Source organism: Oncorhynchus keta, chromosome 27, assembly GCF_023373465.1.
Source record: "Oncorhynchus keta strain PuntledgeMale-10-30-2019 chromosome 27, Oket_V2, whole genome shotgun sequence".
NCBI lineage: Eukaryota > Metazoa > Chordata > Actinopteri > Salmoniformes > Salmonidae > Oncorhynchus > Oncorhynchus keta.
In genome coordinates, this window is record NC_068447.1 from 27,764,569 (window position 1) to 27,777,851 (window position 13,283).

The following is a 13,283-nucleotide window of genomic DNA, read 5'->3' on the forward strand; positions in this document are numbered from 1 at the left end:
AGGCTGTGGCCCTAGAGGTCTCCCAGCTCATCCAGGAGCTGCAGGCGCTGCGCCACAACCTCACAGCCATCACGGGAGGATCCTGAGGAGCAGAGGTCACAGAGAGGAACACCCTTCACCCCTGGACCCTGAAAGCCCCGTCCTAGTGGCCCCTGAACACTAATGTAACACCAACTGTTAACTACCTGCCCCAACATCTCCACTCAAGTCAAATCCCTGCCCTGCACATGGTATTGGAACTTGGGCCCATCCAGAAACAACCCCTACTGCCATATGCACAACAGAGCCCGGGAGTTGGAACCCACAGAGAATGTTTCCATATATTGTACTGTATATTTATGAGTTGTTTGATTTGCAAGACAAATAGGGGAAAGAAAGACACTCATTCAGTAAGATTGCAGGGTACTGAACACTTTATAGCATCTTTAGTGACATCACAGCTTAAAGGACCACACTCTTCAACTGACAATTAATGTATTTGAACAACTGCATGAGGACAGAAATGATTCAGGTTCGAGACGTCCATGTGATCTGTGACTTAAACATACTGTACATACAGGTTACAGCTGTAACTTTTAGAAGCGGTCCTCTTTTACATGTACGCATGAGACAGGCAATGTATGATGAAATGTCACACCCATTTTGTTATTGACAAAACACATTGCAAATTTGTTCTGACTATCACAACTTAAACATGTCACAAGTGGAACTGAATTGTATAGAATGAATACGCTGAGAAAGTGCCTTAGCAACTGCCACAGTTTTCACTTCGATACACTTGGTGGAATTGCAATGATGCTACTGTATGCTGCGCATCAACCAAATAAACAAAAGAGGTGATATTATATATTGGTGATAGAGACTATATATTTTCCTGACACTAAGTGTTAGTGATTGAAGCTATCCTTTCCTGACACTTCTCACCCGCCCAGCCCTGATAGCACTGGCACAGGAAGTTAGTGCCGAGGTGGCTGAGATCATGAGAGGGGTCAGGGAGGAAGTTGGAGAAGGAGTCAGAGAGTGGGATCATGTGGTCAGAGTAGGGGTCCCTTCTGGCACAGCGACCGTTGCCATGGCATCGCTCCTCGCTGCAACGCTGCACCCCTCTCTTCAGGGTGCTGATGTACACTCCCAGTTCAGAATGAATGTAGTCCCTCAGTATCTCACACTGACGCTGCCGAGAGAGGAAGGGAAAGAGATATTCATATACAAATGCAGAACAAAAACAAACAATCTAACAGAAACTGAACTGCATACATACTCAAGGTTGTGGAGGTACTCAGGACCTTTGACTTTTTCCACCTTTTGTTACATTACAGGCTTATTCTAAAATGTAATTAAATAAATATCCTCAGCAATCTACACACAATACCCCACAATGACAAGTGAAAACAGGTTCTAGACATTTTTGAAAATGTATAAAAAATGAAAAACAGAAATACCTTCTTCACATAAATATTCAGACCCTTTGCAATGAGACTCGAAATTTAGCTCAGGTGCATCCTGTTTCCATTGATCATCCTTGAGATGTTTCTACAACTTGAATGGAGTCCAGCTGTGATAAATTCAATTGATTGAACATGATTTGGAAAGGCACACACCTGTCTATATAAGGTCCCACATTTGACAGTGCATTTGAACCTTATAAGCCATGAGGTCGAAGGAATTGTCCGTAGAGCCCTAAGACAGGATCGTGTCGAGGCACAGATCTAGGGAAGGGTGCCAAAAAATGTCTGCAACATTGAAGGTCCTCAAGAACACATCATCACAAGGCCTTCATCATTCTTAAATGGAAGAAGTTTGGAACCACCAAGACTCTTCCTAGAGCTGACCGCCCGGCCAAACTGAGCAACCAGAGGAGAAGGGCTTGGTCAGGGAAGTGACCAAGAACCTGATGGTCAATCTGACAGAGCTCTATAGTTCCTCTGTGGAGATGGGAGAACCTTCCAGAAGGACAACCATCACTGCAGCACTCCACCAATCAGGCCTTTGTGGTAGAGTGGCCAGACGGAAGCCACTCCTCAGTAAAAGGCACATGACAAAAGGTGCCTTTGAGAAAAGGCACCTAAAGGACTCTTAGACCATGAGAAACAAGATTGTCTGATGAAATCAAGACTGAACTCTCTGGCCTGAATGCTAAGCATCACCTGGCACTATCCCTACAGTGAAGCATGGTGGTGGCAGCATCATGCCGTGGGGATGTTTTTCAGCGGCAGGGTCTGGGAGACTAGTCAGGATCTAGGCAAAGTTAAATGGAGCAAAGTACAGACAGATCCTTGATGAAAACCTGCTCCAGAGCACTCAGGACCTCAGACTGGGGAGAAGGTTCCTCTTCCAACAGGACAACGACCCCTATGCCCACAGACAAGACAATGCAGGAGTGGCTTCGGGACAAGTCTCGAGTGGCTTCGGGACAAGTCTCTAAATGTCCTTGAGTGGCCCAGCCAGAGCCCGGACTTGTACCCGATCGAACATCTCTGGAAAGACTTGAAAATAGCTGTGCAACGCTCCCCATCCAACCTGAAAGAGCTTTAGAGGATCTGCAGAGAAGAATGTCAGAAACTCCCCAAATACAGGTGTACCAAGCTAGTAGCGTCATACCCAAGAAGACTCAATGCTGTAATTGCTGCCGGAGGTGCTTCAACAAAGTACTGAGCAAGGGTCTGAATACTTATGTAAATGTGATTTTTCAGTAATGGGGTATTTTGTGTAGATTGATGAGGGGGGGGGGGGACACTTTAATCAATTTTAGAATAAGGCTTTAACATAACAAAATGTGGAGAAAGTCAAGTGCTTTGAATAATTTCCGAAGGCACTGTATGTATATTATAGTGGATGTATATGCACAAACTGTGAGGTCCCCAGGATCTGACCTTTGACTTAGCGAACGCCTGCTCCCCCCACAGCACCACTCCTGCCATCCCCAGCGCTGCACTCTCTCCCAGTGTGTGCTCCAGATCCGTCTGAAAACACACACAAAAATAGATACACTTGAGGTGAGATGATTGAGTCTAATGGTTAAAGACCTGGAGAATAAACCCTGCTCCTCACAGCTGCCCATGTCCATTAATGTTGATGATGTGGTTGTTACTGACAAGGAGCACATGGCTGAGCTCTTTAATCACCTCTTCATTAAGTCAGGATTCCTATTTGACTCAGCCATGCCGCCTTGCCCATCCAATTCCTGCTCTCCCACCCCTTCTAATATGACTATCCCCGATGCTCCTCCCTCTTTTTCCCCTGCCCCGCTACAAAGTTTCTCCCTGCAGGCAGTCACTGAGTCCAAGCTGCTGAAGGAGCTCCTTAAACTTGACCCCAACAAATACAGTGCCTTGCGAAAGTATTCGGCCCCCATGAACTTTGCGACCTTTTGCCACATTTCAGGCTTCAAACATAAAGATATAAAACTATATTTTTTTGTGAAGAATCAACAACAAGTGGGACACAATCATGAAGTGGAACGACATTTATTGGATATTTCAAACTTTTTTAATTAACAAATCAAAAACTGAAAAATTGGGCGTGCAAAATTATTCAGCCCCTTTACTTTCAGTGCAGCAAACTCTCTCCAGAAGTTCAGTGAGGATCTCTGAATGATCCAATGTTGACCTAAATGACTAATGATGATAAATACAATCCACCTGTGTGTAATCAAGTCTCCGTATAAATGCACCTGCACTGTGATAGTCTCAGAGGTCCGTTAAAAGCGCAGAGAGCATCATGAAGAACAAGGAACACACCAGGCAGGTCCGAGATACTGTTGTGAAGAAGTTTAAAGCCGGATTTGGATACAAAAATATTTCCCAAGCTTTAAACATCCCAAGGAGCACTGTGCAAGCGATAATATTGAAATGGAAGGAGTATCAGACCACTGTAAATCTACCAAAACCTGGCCGTCCCTCTAAACTTTCAGCTCATACAAGGAGAAGACTGATCAGAGATGCAGCCAAGAGGCCCATGATCACTCTGGATAAACTGCAGAGATCTACAGCTGAGGTGGGAGACTCTGTCCATAGGACAACAATCAGTCGTATATTGCACAAATCTGGCCTTTATGGAAGAGTGGCAAGAAGAAAGCCATTTCTTAAAGATATCCATAAAAAGTGTTGTTTAAAGTTTGCCACAAGCCACCTGGGAGACACACCAAACATGTGGAAGAAGGTGCTCTGGTCAGATGAAACCAAAATTGAACTTTTTGGCAACAATGCAAAACGTTATGTTTGGCGTAAAAGCAACACAGCTCATCACCCTGAACACACCATCCCCACTGTCAAACATGGTGGTGGCAGCATCATGGTTTGGGCCTGCTTTTCTTCAGCAGGGACAGGGAAGATGGTTAAAATTGATGGGAAGATGGATGGAGCCAAATACAGGACCATTCTGGAAGAAATCCTGATGGAGTCTGCAAAAGACCTGAGACTGGGACGGAGATTTGTCTTCCAACAAGACAATGATCCAAAACATAAAGCAAAATCTACAATGGAATGGTTCAAAAATAAACATATCCAGGTGTTAGAATGGCCAAGTCAAAGTCCAGACCTGAATCCAATCGAGAATCTGTGGAAAGAACTGAAAACTGCTGTTCACAAATGCTCTCCATCCAACCTCACTGAGCTCGAGCTGTTTTGCAAGGAGGAATGGGAAAAAATGTCAGTCTCTCGATGTGCAAAACTTAAGGGGGCTGAATAATTTTGCACGCCCAATTTTTCAGTTTTTGATTTGTTAAAAAAGTTTGAAATATCCAATAAATGTCGTTCCACTTCATGATTGTGTCCCACTTGTTGTTGATTCTTCACAAAAAAAATACAGTTTTATATCTTTATGTTTGAAGCCTGAAATGTGGCAAAAGGTCGCAAAGTTCAAGGGGGCCGAATACTTTCGCAAGGCACTGTACATCTGGTTCAGATGGTTTAGACACTTTATTCTTTAAGGTTGCTGACCCTTTCATCGCCAAGCCTATCTCTGACCTTTTTAACTCTCCTCTCTGGGGAGGTTCCCATGGCTTAGAAGGCAGCCATGGTGCGTCCTTAATTTAAAGGGGGAGATCAAGCTGATGCTCTGTTATAGGCCAATTTCTATTTTCCCCTGTTTATCAAAAGTGTTGGAAAATCTTGTCAATAATCAACTGACTGGCTTTCTTGATGTCCATAGTATTCTCTCTGGTATGCAATCTGGTTTCCACTCAGGTTATGGATGTGTCTCTGCAACCTTAAAGGTCCTTAATGATGTCACCATTACCCTTGATTCTAAGCAATATTGTGATGCTGTTTTTATTGACTTGGCCAAAGCTTTTGATACGGTAGACCATTCCATTCTTGTGGACCGGCTAAGGAGTATTGGTGTCTCTGAAGGGTATTTGGCCTGATTTGCTAACTACCTCTCTCAAAGAGTGCAGTGTATAAAGTCAGAACATCTGCTATCTCAGCAACTGCCTGTCACCAAGGGAGTAGAGCAAGGCCTGATCCTCTTCCAATTTATATCAACATCATAGCTCAGGCAGTTGGAAGATCTCTCACCCATTTATATGCAGATGATACAGTCTTATATTCAGCTTGTCCCTAACCGGACTTTGTGTTAAATGCTCTACAACAAAGCTTTCTTAGTGTCCAACAAGCTTTCTCTGCCCTTAACCTTGACTGGAACAAGCTGCAACAAACACTGAAACTGGACAGTTTTATATCAATCTCTTCATTCAAAAACTCAATCATGGACACTCTTACTGACAGTTGTGGCTGCTTCGCGTTATGTATTGTTGTCTCTACCTCCTTGCCCTTGGTGCTGTTTTGTGCTGTTCTCTGTGCCCAATAATGTTAGTACCATGTTGGGTTGCTACCATGTTGTTGTCATGTTGTGTTGCTACATGTTGTGTTTTCATGTGTTGTTTCCATGCTATGTTGTTGTCTTAGCTCTCTTTATGTGGTGTTGTGGTGTCTCTCTTGTCATGATGTGTGTTTTGTCCTATATTTTTATTTTATTATTTATTTTAATCCCAGACCCCGTCCCCGCAGGTCTTTTGCCTTCTGGTAGGCCATCATTGTAAATAGGAATTTGTTCTTAACTGACTTGCTGCGTTAAATAAAGGTAAAATAAATTAATACAAATAATGCAGGAATAGAATATCTTTCCATTGCTTCCTAGCATCTCCTGCCAGGTGTGCTCATATGTCACTGTCTGCATGGCAAGGTCATTGGGAGACTAGTTTGATTACTTGTATGCCACAAAGTGATATCAGCACAAATAATAGTAAATTCTGCCAAATATCATATCAAATAGTTTATAATATTCATAACATAAGTGCATCACTGTTAGTGTATGTTTTGAAGGACTGATTATAACTCTGTAATAACACAGTCATGGGATAGGAAACATTTTTCAACTTTACTGTTATACTTTACCTTGTTGAGGAAGTGGAGGGTGTGGGCGAATGCCACTCTGGCATAGGGCAGTACAGGAGTTGCATGGGTGCTAGTGGGGTACTGATTCGCCACCCTCAGGGCCTCCAGAAGCCTATGTCTGACCAGGAGAGTAGCATCAGAGGACCCTGCCAGACGTTTGGGTAGGTAGATACTAGGGTAGAGGGCAGTGGACTGGCGCCACAGCCATGCTAGCTGGTCATTCTTCTGCCTGGTCTTGGAGTGGCATTGACCTGTGTAGCTGTGGCCTTTCTGCTTCCTGTGGTAGTTGAAGCATTCAGGGAAGCTGTAGAAGCCCCAGAGTCCCCTCGGTCGCAGACACACTCCTAACTGCAGCGTCTCAGACATGAACTCCCTGGCACCCCTCTCAAACTCCTTACGGGCCAGGGAGTTCACTTCCTGTTTGGTTAGCTCTGGATGCTCCCCTCTCACTAGTTTTTTAGACAGCCGGCGGTACTCCAGCTTAATGCCGAAGTCTCTCACCCACAAGGGGCGCCACTCCTCCCAGTCGATGACGGCCAGGCCGCTGAACCCTGTCCTGAGCAGGGCTGAGATCTGGGTCTGGGCCAGGGCCAGGTGGGCCTCCAGGTCTCCCCTCTGGGGAACACCTCCATTAACCTGCAGACCCTCCTGGGTGATGTAAGGGTAGAGCCCTAGCTGATTGTGGTAGAAGATGCTCATGTTCTGGCCCTGGAAGCGCTGGTGGTGGTTCTCCACGATGTCGAAGGCCCCCAGGTCCAGGTGGATGCCATAGTGTTCCTGGCAGCTCGCTGTGGGCATGTTCCAGACCATGGTAAAGGGCTTGCCCTGGACCACTGGCCCTGCAGCAGCCACAGACCTTCCAGACTCATCACCCACTACCCCCCACTGGTGAGTGACAGGGATGGTGGAGAGGAGGAGGATGGTGAGAGGGAGGCTATGTAGCAGCATGGCTGTTCACTGGTTAATTTGTTGTCGTGCCTAAAGAGAACACACAGACAGACACAGATCTGTTCAAACTAAATTCATTCTGGCTGATGTTAATATTTCAAGAGGATCTTAAGGACTTACAAATTCTTAACATATTGTACAAATTGGAATATTTTTCTGCAGGATGTAGCATATCACAGGAAATGGATGACATGTACTCAACTGTGCACAATTTTCAGGGAACCCTTTTAGCTCGCGAGCACTACTTTTCAAACTACTGCCTGAAATTATACACAACCTCGGTTGCATCCCTTTCAAGACAAGACCATTGGAGATTGTCTGCACAGATGCTTGGATGAAAAGGTATTTCAACATGTGCAATCTTAAACGGTGACCCATAGAAAACACATAACAACACACTTTAGTACGCTGTCTTTTATTTCAACATCGAAATGATTGAAACATTAGGTCCAAAATATAGACCCAGTGATAAATATTCAGTTTGATCAGGTCAATTTAACCATTCATTAAATAAATGTTTTATTTTAGGACAAGAAAAAACAACTTTACTTAAGGCACATGAGATAAAACATTTGGTATTCTTTGTTCAAGTGTTATCTCAGTCTACAGCACTAAGTATCTCTGTCAAGAGCTCAAGGAGAGCCAGCCAGACCCCAAAAATATCCTTCCTTCTCAGTCTGTCAACCTCTTGTCAGAACCCTACAGGCTGTGGTACTAAATAGGCCAAAGGCAGCATCCTTTTCCTCAATGTCCTGAGCATGTGTGTGTGTGTGTGAGGCTGAGTGACATGGGTGACATGGTCTGTGGTCAGCCAGGCCCTCACACTCAGATGTCCTTGTGCATCCAGAAGATAGGAACTCCTTTAGCATCTCTGTAGGGCGTCTCCTCAAGAGTCTGAAACACCAGTCGGGCCGGACACTGAGGAGGAGGAGGAGGAGGGAGGAGGAGGAGGAGGAGGAGGAGGAGGAGGAGGAGGAATAGAGGGAGGAGGTGGAAGACCAGAGGGAGGAGAGGGAGGTGGATGACAAGATAAAGCAGAGGGAGGGAGGAGAAGAGGTGGAGGAGTAGGAAGACTAGAAGGATGAGTGGGTGGTGGAGGAGGAGGCAGAGGTGATGGAGCAGGCCCTATAAAGGAAGGAGGGATCTGGGGTGGTGATGGTGGTGGTGGGCCTCCCTCTACCTCACCCTGGGTGTTGTCTGTCCCTGGGAGCTTGGAGAACCTCTCCAGCACCTCCATGGTAATGAAGGAGGCCATGACACCAGCATTCTGTACCGGCATGGACAGAACATAGCCCAGGTGGGCATAGAAGTGCTGCTTGTCGTGGGTGGTCAGACACAGCCTCCGGAACCCTCGGGCCTTAGCGTAGCCCTCCGTCTCCTGCATCAGTGTACGACCGTAGCCCTTCCCCCTCTGGGCCTTGGACACCACCACCGACTCCACAAAGAGGCTCCCAGGGCGGGACACCACGCGGGACAGCCGGACATGCCCCAGGAGGGTCTCCCCATCCCCACCGTCCCTGTTCCCAGAGCCCTGCAGCAGCACCAGGGCTACGGGGAACTCCTGGCAGGATTTCTGGAGGGCGTGGACCCGGGCACCATGGCTCCGCTGCCACTCGCTGTTCACCAAGTCGGCGCAAGGCTCCAGCAGGTCCGGACGCTGATGCAGGGGGATTGCCCACACCCCCCCACTGTCATACCTGTGACCCCCCCAGACAACACGGGACAGCCAGGGTCAGAACACACAGAGGGAGGGGATTCCATCTTCATGCACATGCCCCTGGTCACATCATCAGAACTACTAAATTCCCCAGTGTGTCACAAAGTATAGTTATGACACAGCAGTTATTAGATAGACACCAAATTTGACAACAAACAGTAGATAGGCATCATAGACAAAGATTATAGAAGCAACCTCAGTGTAATTCAGGCAGTCTTGCAATGATCTTGGTTTTGACTGACAATCCATGGGCTCATCGGTGGTTGAAATAAGACCCACACCAGCCAGGATAAAAGTAGAGACGTTTAATCTCGCTCTCTTCCTCCCCTCCCTCCCCTGTGACCTTCTCTGCTGGCCCCTTGTCCGGGACACCGAGGGTGAAATGATACCTTGTTTCACTGCACCTACTGTACAGCTAAAGTAGGATGCATGCCCAAGTGCATTGATGAGACTCAGTTAACATGCAGCCCCTGGACAGGAGAGAAGCTGTTAACATTTCAACAGGGCATTTTTCAAAAGGTACTACAGTACATCAAGCATCATCATTTCCATTTCTCAGATGCTATACAAAGCAGGCCTCCAGTTTAGTACAGTGTTCCAGATAGGCCTGGCCACACTGTGTGACAGAGTGTGGCCAGAGCTGACAGGCTTAAGATGATCAAGAGATGTGCTGAGTGTCTATAACACCAGTTTCCACACTATCTCTCTCAGGCATAAATGGGGAAGTTATTACTCCACAGCGTTTCTTGATAATATCAGCTTCAAGGAAGAGACACACTGAACCCACTCATTCTTGCGATATATGTAATGTACATCCATGTTCTCCACAGAAAATGTACCGTTTAAAAAACAAGGTTGTGCACCATTACTATTCTTATTTACCACTGAGGAAAACATGTTTCTTCTCCTCCCCCTGGTGATTGGAGGAAATAAGCTGACTGGACTAGTTGAGAATATCTGACACAACAAGACCTGAGGTTGCCAGCTTGTCAACTTTTGACAAAAAACGTGTGTCGTGTTGTATGGTCAAAACCAATGCAGATACACAAATAAAAGTCAGAAAAATTGGTTTCATTGTTATATATTCAGTCAGTTTGTAATACTTATGAGCCTATGTATTTATTATTTTCCCACAAATATTTGTCTTAATATTAACAACATTTGAAATATATATTTTCACAGACCAAAGTATCAGCTATCATCACACCATGTAAAGGAACAACCTCCTAATTCTTTAATTTCTTCATCAAATGCAGCTAACTGGATGTATGTCAGACACCTTAAAATAAACATATTTGCATCAAAATGTATATCCTATCTTAATCTATCAGGGAGATGGAGTTGACAGTTTATGGTTGAGACCATGGTGATTTCAATATTGTTTGTTTAAATCTATCAAAAGTAGAGAACTTCCCAGACCATGAGCAGTCTTGTTGCACTAGATGTAATGAAGACAAGAAAAAGGGATCCCTATGGAGTAGTTATCCCTGCTCATTCCTCATTCATTTAGGATTTCACACACATTTGACGGAGTTGACCAAATCTCTGGACACGTTTTTTTTAGCAACTACAGTTTTGAGAGAAATATTCAAAGAGGGCTATTGCAAGACACTGCATAATAACATTTTTCAGTTGATATTAATCATTGCCTGTTTTTGTAACATTTTCAACCTTTTTTGGTGGCATTTCCGAGCATAGAGCCGACATGGAAATGTTGCATCAAATAATGCAACAAGATTATTTTTTTTTACTATAAAAGAAAGTTTCCCTGCTGGACAAGGTTTGTCCCGACATTCAAGAATCCCCGATCTACATCTTAATATCATTGTCAGAATTTTCTACAAGAGTTTTATCATTTATGAGAGCAGCATCCTTTACAACTTTGCAAATGACTCTCAGACAAACTCATGAATTGATATAAATCTATGACCTGGTATGTTATCAAAGTCTGGGGCTCCTCGCACAACACTGGGTAACAGTGAACAAGAGCCACCATTCCTTAAATGCAGAAAATATTTGCTGAGCATTATTTTGTATAATAAAGACAACAGAGGCAAAGAGAAAACTCATGCTGCTGCACTGTAAAATGTTCTATTTGCTTACACATAGAAAAGCCTCCTAAAACCAGTAGAGAAACACATATGATAAGAGTACAATACTAGGCCTAAACCAAGCAAAATACAAAAGAAACAAAATGCCCTTGCAATTGCAGGCATCTTACCTCGTTCTACTGCAGAGTGGACTAGTGACTGGCAGGCAGAGAGGAGAGAGAATGCCAATAGTCTAATGACATGACAGTGAACATGCTAATAGACGTCAAAAACCAGGAAATAACCTACATGACAGTTGTGACAGCAGCTCAACCACAAAGTCATTATCTAATTTAGTGTTTAATAACACACTTCCCATGTGACAAACATGGCTGTTTATTCCACTAAATTCAATTGTAAGTGTGTTAATGTTAGCTGATACATACATCATTTAGTTACAAATTAGATGTACTGCATATGCAAGCATTGGTCGTAGGCAAAGCATTTTACAAATAACATGTGGAATTTAGTGGGGAGATGTAATTATGATTTGGAGACTATATGGTATTTTACAATACAGCCACGGCTGCAGCTATCTAAAACGTACAGTATGTGGATACAAATTGATTAAGTATAGAGCCCCTACATTACTGAATAACAGCATTATGAAGGGGAACTTGTCATTGATCTTCTGTATGACACATGAGTTGTAAAATAGTATTTTCTTAGGAACACTGTTCTTATCTCAAGATATCACTCACTGGTTCCTCTTATGTAAAGGATCTCACCACCACCAGAGCCTTATAAGACACTCGGGCTCCCAGGTGACACAGCGGTCTAAGGCACTGCATCTCAGTGTAAGAGGCGTCACTACGGTCCCTGGTTCAAATGCAGGCTGTTTCACAACTGGCCGTGATTGGGAGTCCCATTGGGCGGCGCACAATTGGCCCAGCATCGCCCGGGTTTGGCCAGGGTAGGCCGACATTTTAAACAAGAATTTGTTCTTAACTGACTTGCCTAGTAAAATAAAGGTTCAAATAAATAATAATAATTTCAAAAATATGTTTATATAACCACCAGGTCAAGTGATTTTAAAGCCCATCTTTCTCAATTGGTTAAAATATTTTGTGTTTTTTTAAACAGGCAATATGCAATTGCTACATCCATTTTTGGACTTTAAATTAATGATATAAACCCATTGATTCCTGAAGAATATAACTAATGTAATGCCTCATGAGCTTAGTTTAACTTTCAAACCCAAATATAAGCTTGTTTTTCTCCATTGTTTGTAAACAATGTATTTGTAAACAAACACTGTATAGCCTCAAAACATGGTTAAAACCATTTTTAATAAAATGGATGGTCAGTCCTTGCATCCATAGCTCTGTCTATTCATTTGAAAGTCTTGACAATGCTCCACCCCCATACCTTTACCAAAATAGTGGCGGGGTCACGACTTTGTTAATGTTTGAACTGCAAATTTCCCCTTTAAGCTGCAGGTATGGAATTATTGTCTTTACAACTAGGTGTTGGTTAAAATACAACTGAGTGAAATCATAAGAAACACTGTCAAACATCTCAGCTACTGAAAAATGACAGGATAGGCTTTTCACTTCCACTGCCAAATAAGGGCAGGTCCAAAAATAAGTGACACCACATCAGAATGCGCCCTCACCATTTTGTCGTAAATGCATTGCGTTCACAGTACAGAATGCAACAAATAATCTCTGCGAACGACATCATAGGCAACATAAATCGTGCTGGCTCGGGAAGTGCATTGAGTAATTCAAATGACGCCTCGACTTCGAGTACTTCCAGAAACCATTATTTGAATATCACATTCCAAATATCCAATACCTAATAGCCTAAATTTGTATTTGGTTAAAGTGGAAAGCAATTGTGACAAATGTATGCTGTTAAAGCCTAAACCACAGCTAATACCTACATGTTCACGGTTTCACGCTTCTTCCACCGACAGTTGGCTCGAATCTGAGACACGCGCTGTTCCTGGATCGGTTTTGGTTTCCTTAACCAAACTAATCAGGGTAATGGTTCAGAAGCCTTCACTGGTCTGCGATCGGGATTTACCGCACTTGGTCAGGAAATATACTTGGTTAATCTTTGGCTGTGATCACTGGATCCACGTGGACAAGAAACGTAATGCGTCCACCCAGCGTATGGGAGGTATCATAG

At 44.0% G+C, this 13,283-nt stretch overlaps 2 protein-coding genes across 2 annotated transcripts; both read right to left on the reverse strand.

The window, feature by feature from the left end:
- Window positions 1–284: 284 nt before the first annotated feature.
- On the reverse strand, window positions 285–11,387 carry hyal3 (hyaluronidase 3). The gene is made up of 4 exons (XM_035757432.2): window positions 11,282–11,387; window positions 6,396–7,373; window positions 2,874–2,963; window positions 285–1,174 (listed from the first exon to the last, which is right to left on the reverse strand). The coding sequence occupies exons 2-4, from the start codon at window positions 7,341–7,343 to the stop codon at window positions 881–883; spliced, it is 1,332 nt and encodes a 443-aa protein (XP_035613325.2). The 5' UTR covers window positions 7,344–7,373; window positions 11,282–11,387; the 3' UTR covers window positions 285–880.
- Window positions 7,743–13,199, reverse strand: LOC127912511 (N-alpha-acetyltransferase 80). The gene is made up of 2 exons (XM_052482110.1): window positions 13,036–13,199; window positions 7,743–9,040 (listed from the first exon to the last, which is right to left on the reverse strand). Coding segments are annotated over exons 1-2 (813 nt in total). The 5' UTR covers window positions 13,038–13,199; the 3' UTR covers window positions 7,743–8,229.
- Window positions 13,200–13,283: the final 84 nt, after the last annotated feature.